Source organism: Cornus florida, unplaced genomic scaffold (assembly GCF_030987335.1).
Source record: "Cornus florida cultivar Cherokee Brave unplaced genomic scaffold, ASM3098733v1 CherokeeBrave_3.0.0_Hap2_Chr11, whole genome shotgun sequence".
NCBI classification, from domain to species: Eukaryota; Viridiplantae; Streptophyta; class Magnoliopsida; order Cornales; family Cornaceae; genus Cornus; species Cornus florida.
Genome location: NW_026775581.1, coordinates 14,305,552 through 14,311,541, shown reverse-complemented (window position 1 = coordinate 14,311,541; position 5,990 = coordinate 14,305,552). Strand labels below are relative to the sequence as shown.

Genomic DNA, 5,990 nt, shown 5'->3' with positions numbered 1-5,990 from the left:
TGGAGGAATGTTAATGATAAAAAGGGAACATATTTACTTATTTTTGTTGGCTACACATGAATTTTGGAGGAATGTTAATGATAAAAAGGGAACATATTTACTTATTTTTGTTGGCTACACTTTCAACCGGAATGACTTTGTAATAGTCAACTCCTTCACGTAATATAATATTGTTGAGTAGATTTTGAATTTGAGTATGTTTTATTATCGTACCTAAACTATAGATTACATAACATAGTTATTTATTTTTGTTCGCTACATTTTTAATTGGGTTATGATATTATTTGTAATAGTCAATTCCATCGCATGATATGATATTATTGATTTTGAATCCGAATTTGAACCTGACTTAATGTGCCGCACTTGTCGAATAGACCACTAATTACAAAAGAATATTATATATATATATATATATATGTATGTGCATTTTGAGTAAATCAGTTAGTTCATTAGAGAAATAAATCAGTCATTGAAAATGTGATTATAATAACCAATCAAAGTTTAATTACCGAATAATAATAATAATAATAATAAACAACCAAAGTCAATGATCCAGCCAAATTATTATTTTTGAATTGTGATGGTCCAACTTTGAAAGTGAATTAATTGTTTAACTTACAAATTAAATAGAATATATATATATATATATAAAGCCCCTATATTTTGCATACAAAATTTACAAGCAGGCAATTCACTTTAAGCAATGTCTTAGAAATCATTTTTCATTATTTTTCATTGTCCCATTCTTTTTTTTTTTTTTTTGTTTTTTAAATATATATAATATATATATATCTAATACATCCACGTGGCAAGTTACAGAAAGGCACAAACCAACAGAGAACAAATCGGCGGGTGCAGGCCCGGGTTAGGAGAGAAGTCTCCCTCTCTTCCTCTGACATTCCACCTCTGCAACCTTCCCATATCTCTCCACAATTCTATATATATATATATATATATATAAAATATACTCACTACATATATATCTACCCAGCACCGTAAAGTTCCCATATCGCCCTCAAATTTTACCAGAATTCCAATTGTTGTCCTCCTATGCCTCATCAAACACATACATTGTTCCACACCCCTCACCAAAGGATAAATTCTCTCTCTTCCCTGTTTCTAACTTTTTATGTCTATATAACACAAACAAACACAAACCCACAACGTCCCAAAGTCTCCTCCTTCATGGGTTGTCTTTAAGGTATGGCCTCTTTTAACATTTCTGTTCATATTCTCTGTCAATTCAATTCAATTCAATTTTTTTGTTCCCTCTTTACCCTTTTTAATCAACTTTTCATAGAATCAGTTGGTGTAGTCAACTACATGTTACTTTTCCTTCCCTTTTCTTGATTTATATCCTCTCTTTCTATATGGGTATGTGTTTCTGTTTACTTTTATGCATTTCTTATGAAGTATTCTTGAATTCTTGATGAATTGGTGGTCTTTGAATTTATATTTGATGATATGTTAAGATCTGTTTAGGAAACTTTGTGTTCTGTTATTACATATTTTGTCTTTGTTATATATGTAGATATATATAGATATTTGTATAGAGAGACAAACATAGAAACTTCTAATAGTAGAAGATCTAAATTTGTGTTATTGCTGTTTTAAGTTCTTTCTTCAACTATTTTACGGATTGAATTCTGCCATTTGTAATTAATTAGGAAATTGAGTAAAATCATATGCCTCTCTGGTCTGGATCTCTTCCAGTATATATGTGCATATATGTCTATATATTAGATATGTATGTATATAATGGGGAAATTTGAATTTTTTTTTGTTGAAACATTTCTTGCAGATAAGTTATTTGATCTTTGGAGTTATTTATTGATTTGCATTTTGTAAGATGCCTGGAGTTGTTATGGATGGAGTACATGAAGATGATGGGGTAGTGAATGAATTTAAAATTGAAAATGGGAATTCTACTTTGCTCAAGGAAAATTCGGTTGCAAATAGGTCTCCGAAGAGTCCTTTGAGTCAGCAAAGTCCCCGGACTTCCCCTGCTGGTGTCCCTTTTGATGGGGTTGTCAACACCTCAAGTCCTCGGACTGCCCCTGCTGGAGTCCCTTTTGATGGGGTTGTCGACACCTCAAGTCCTCGGACTGCCCCTGCTGGAGTCCCTTGTGATGGGGTTGTCGACACCTCAAGTCCTCGGACTGCCCCTGCTAGAGCCCCTTTTGATGGGGTTGTCGACACCTCAATTGAAAAGCTTTATGATAATGTATATGAGATGCAGAGCTCTGATCAATCACCATCGAGGCCTAGCTTTGGATCGGATGGTGATGAGTCTAGGATTGATTCGGAGTTGCGCCATCTTGTGGGAGGAGAGATGAGGGAGGTGGAGATAGTGGGGGATGAAGAGGTGGAAAAGCCTTTGGATGATTGTCATAGTGATTCCACTTCTAAGAGGGAGAATTCATCAGTGGATAAGAAGTCGGGGAAGTTGGATAAGACCCAATCTTCAAGTACCAAGTCTCCTTCCGCACAAGCAAAGAAAGCTTCTCACTCGCTGCTGGAATCCGAAGTATCATCAAAATCTGGGTCTAAGAGCAAAAGTCCGCAGGAGAAACCTCCTGTTGATAAGTGGAATGATAAGAATTTGAGAAAAGCAAATGCAGGAGGCATCTCCATTAAAAAACAGAGGTATTCACATTTAGGAGGTGTGAAGTTACAAAATGGAATTGAGGATTCATCCGAGTCTGGTTTAGATAACCCAGATCTTGGACCATTTCTCCTTAAGCAAGCAAGGGATTTGATTTCTTCTGGGGATAATCCCCAGAAAGCTCTCGAATTAGCTCTCAGAGCAGCAAAATCATTTGAGAAATGTGCAAATGGGAAGCCGAGTTTAGATGTGGTGATGTCTTTGCATGTAACATCAGCAATATACTGTAATTTGGGTCAGTATAGTGAGGCAATTCCAGTGCTCGAGCATTCAATTGAGATCCCAGTGATTGAGCAAGGACAAGATCATGCCCTTGCTAAATTTGCTGGTCATATGCAGTTGGGTGATACTTTTGCAATGTTGGGCCAACTTGAGAACTCAATAGCCTGTTACATGACGGGTTTGGAAGTCCAGAAACAAGTTTTGGGAGACACAGATCCCAGAGTTGGTGAGACTTGCAGGTATCTGGCTGAAGCTAATGTTCAGGCATTGCAATTTGACGAGGCTGAGAAGCTTTGTCAGATGGCACTTGACATACATAGGGAGAATGGTTCACCTGCTTCTCTTGAAGAGGCAGCAGATAGGAGGCTCATGGGCCTTATATGCGAAACAAAAGGAGATCATGAAGCTGCTCTTGAGCATCTGGTCTTGGCTAGCATGGCCATGGTGGCAAATGGCCATGAAACGGAGGTGGCGTTCGTGGATTGCAGCATTGGAGACACTTACTTATCCATGGCTCGGTATGACGAGGCTGTTTTTGCTTATCAGAAGGCACTTACAGCTTTCAAATCCACCAAAGGTGAGAATCATCCAGCTGTTGCTGCAGTGTTTGTCCGTTTGGCCGACTTGTATAACAGGACGGGAAAGCTGAGGGAATCAAAGTCCTACTGTGAAAATGCCCTTCGAATTTATGAAAAGCCCCTTCCTGGGATTCCTGCGGAGGAGATTGCCAGTGGTCTGACTGATGTTTCTGCTATTTATGAATCAATGAACGAGCTTGAGCAGTCACTTAAGTTGTTACAGAAGGCACTAAAGATATATAATGATGCCCCTGGTCAGCAAAGCACAATTGCAGGAATTGAAGCACAGATGGGAGTTGTGTATTATATGTTGGGAAAATACTCTGAATCTTACACTTCCTTCAAGAATGCCATTTCAAAGCTCCGGGCAAGTGGAGAGAAGAAATCTGCCTTCTTTGGTATTGCTCTGAACCAAATGGGGCTAGCTTGTGTGCAGCGTTATGCTATAAACGAGGCTACAGAATTGTTTGAAGAAGCAAAGAGTATTTTGGAGCAAGAGTATGGACCTTATCACCCAGACACACTCGGGGTATATAGCAATCTTGCTGGTACTTATGATGCAGTTGGCAGGTTTGCACTCTCTCTCTTCTTATACTTCTTCTATTACCAGCATATTATTTTCGTTCTGCTGAGTATCAATTCAATAAAAGAAAAGCAATTGGGGTTGATCTTGAAACAATTCATTGCATTTTAGTGCTTTAATAAGCTGTTTACACATGATTCACCGGCCATATCAGGTACTACTAGCACCAACAATGGGGGTTAGACTTGTTTAATTCTTTCACATAACACTTTGTACCTAAAGCCAAACAAATGATAAGGCCATAGACTTGTATTTTGATATATAAGGCTATGTAAAGCTGAGCAACTCACTTTTGAAGTCTAGTCCGATAGTATGTAGTTTTACATTTTTGAGTGGCATTTGTGCTTGTTGAGTTTTATATAGGTTGGATTACGTAATTTAAATCAGATTATCTGTAGCATCCTGTTTTGAATCCATTTGTGTTTTTTGCTTTCCCATAGGTTGGATGACGCAATTGAGATTTTGGAACGTGTTGTTGGTATGAGAGAGGAAAAGCTTGGGACAGCGAATCCGGATGTTGATGATGAAAAGAAAAGGTTGGCTGAGTTATTGAAAGAGGCAGGCAGGGTCCGGAGTAGAAAAGCCAGATCACTTGAAAAGCTCCTCGATGCCAACCATCACGCTGTAAACAACGATGCCATTAAGGTATGACAAGGGTAGTTATATATATTTTTGAACAATGTAATATAGGAGATAACACTATTTATAATCAGAAAAAAGGAGAAAAAATACCGATGAACGTGTTGATTAGATTCCTGTTGTGTTGGTGAATGAAAAATAATTGCAGGGTGAGGATTGGTTGTAATATTGATTTATATTTTCATATTGGTCAGAGGTCATTCTATTTTGTATTACATTATTATTGTAATCATGGGAATTCCCTGTTGACATTATAATCATATTGTATATTGTTCGATCATTGATGATATTATACTCGTCAAAACTGGTTCTATATTAGTAGTGTTGGTGACATTAATCATTCCTATATTGTTGTTCAATGATTTGATGATATTTATATTGGTCAAAGATGATTATTTTGTATTACATTGTTGAGTAATGTTAACATGCAATGAATTTCAGTTGATGACTGGTGAGAAATTACAAAATCCTTTTGACATAGCACTCCCATTTTGGTTAGATGATTGAATTCAGTGGGGGTTGTCTAAAGTAGGACCATTCATTCATGGTGCTCTTCAATTCAATAGTTGTCTAAAGATGCAATATGGTTTAATCAAGATTGGTGGTCCTTGTTACTTGTATCATTCATGATAGTCAACATGTTTGGTGGAGGTAGACAGTTGTCCCTTGTACTTCTTGTTTGGAATTTCAAATATTCCAAGAAATAGTTATACTTAAAAAAAAATTTCTCTGGTTTCTAACTCCCTGTTAAACCCTTTCTTCTCATAAGCTAAAGTGCTAAACCTATTTAAGGTGTGTAACCAGGGGTTTATTAGGACCAATGCTACGAGCTTCTGAAATACAATGGGATCTTCGTAAAGTTGATCAGTGTTACGATGAATTTGATTGGGAACTCAAATGGCAAAAGGAGGGGGATTCATTAGCTCGTTTTCTAGTACGAATAGGTGAAATGAAAGAATTCATAAAAATTACTCAACATGCTAGTTCTAGAAGGAATAATGAACTTTTTTTATTATGCCAATTAGTCCCTCTCTTTTTTCTTTTTCTTTTTTAAAGAATATTTATAATTTAAACTAGCCATATCCCAAAAATATCTAGCCGTATTTGATTTTAAAATAAATATATTCAGATACTTTCTAGCTGTATCAGATATGTATTCAGTTGTATCTAACATGTATACATTCACGGTGATCGTAAGAAAATATCCATGCTTCCTAGGTTAAGAGTCTTGAGACCCATGAGTGTGAGGTCCAAAACCTGCTAGAGAACAATCAGGTTGGCAGTCTTCTCTTCCCAAAACCTG

The 5,990-nt window shown here is 36.8% G+C and overlaps 1 protein-coding gene across 2 annotated transcripts; it reads left to right on the top strand.

Moving 5' to 3' along the window:
- The first annotated feature begins 995 nt into the window (after positions 1 to 995).
- LOC132282394 (protein KINESIN LIGHT CHAIN-RELATED 3) lies at positions 996 to 4,967 on the top strand. Of its 2 annotated transcripts, none has more exons than XM_059784063.1 (3): positions 996 to 1,201; positions 1,802 to 4,035; positions 4,489 to 4,967. In XM_059784063.1, the coding sequence occupies exons 2-3, from the start codon at positions 1,850 to 1,852 to the stop codon at positions 4,697 to 4,699; spliced, it is 2,397 nt and encodes a 798-aa protein (XP_059640046.1). In that variant the 5' UTR covers positions 996 to 1,201; positions 1,802 to 1,849; the 3' UTR covers positions 4,700 to 4,967. The 2 variants fall into 2 exon arrangements, with proteins under 2 accessions (XP_059640046.1, XP_059640047.1); XM_059784064.1 differs by lacking the exon at positions 996 to 1,201 and adding an exon at positions 1,238 to 1,374.
- The last annotated feature ends 1,023 nt before the right edge of the window (positions 4,968 to 5,990 follow it).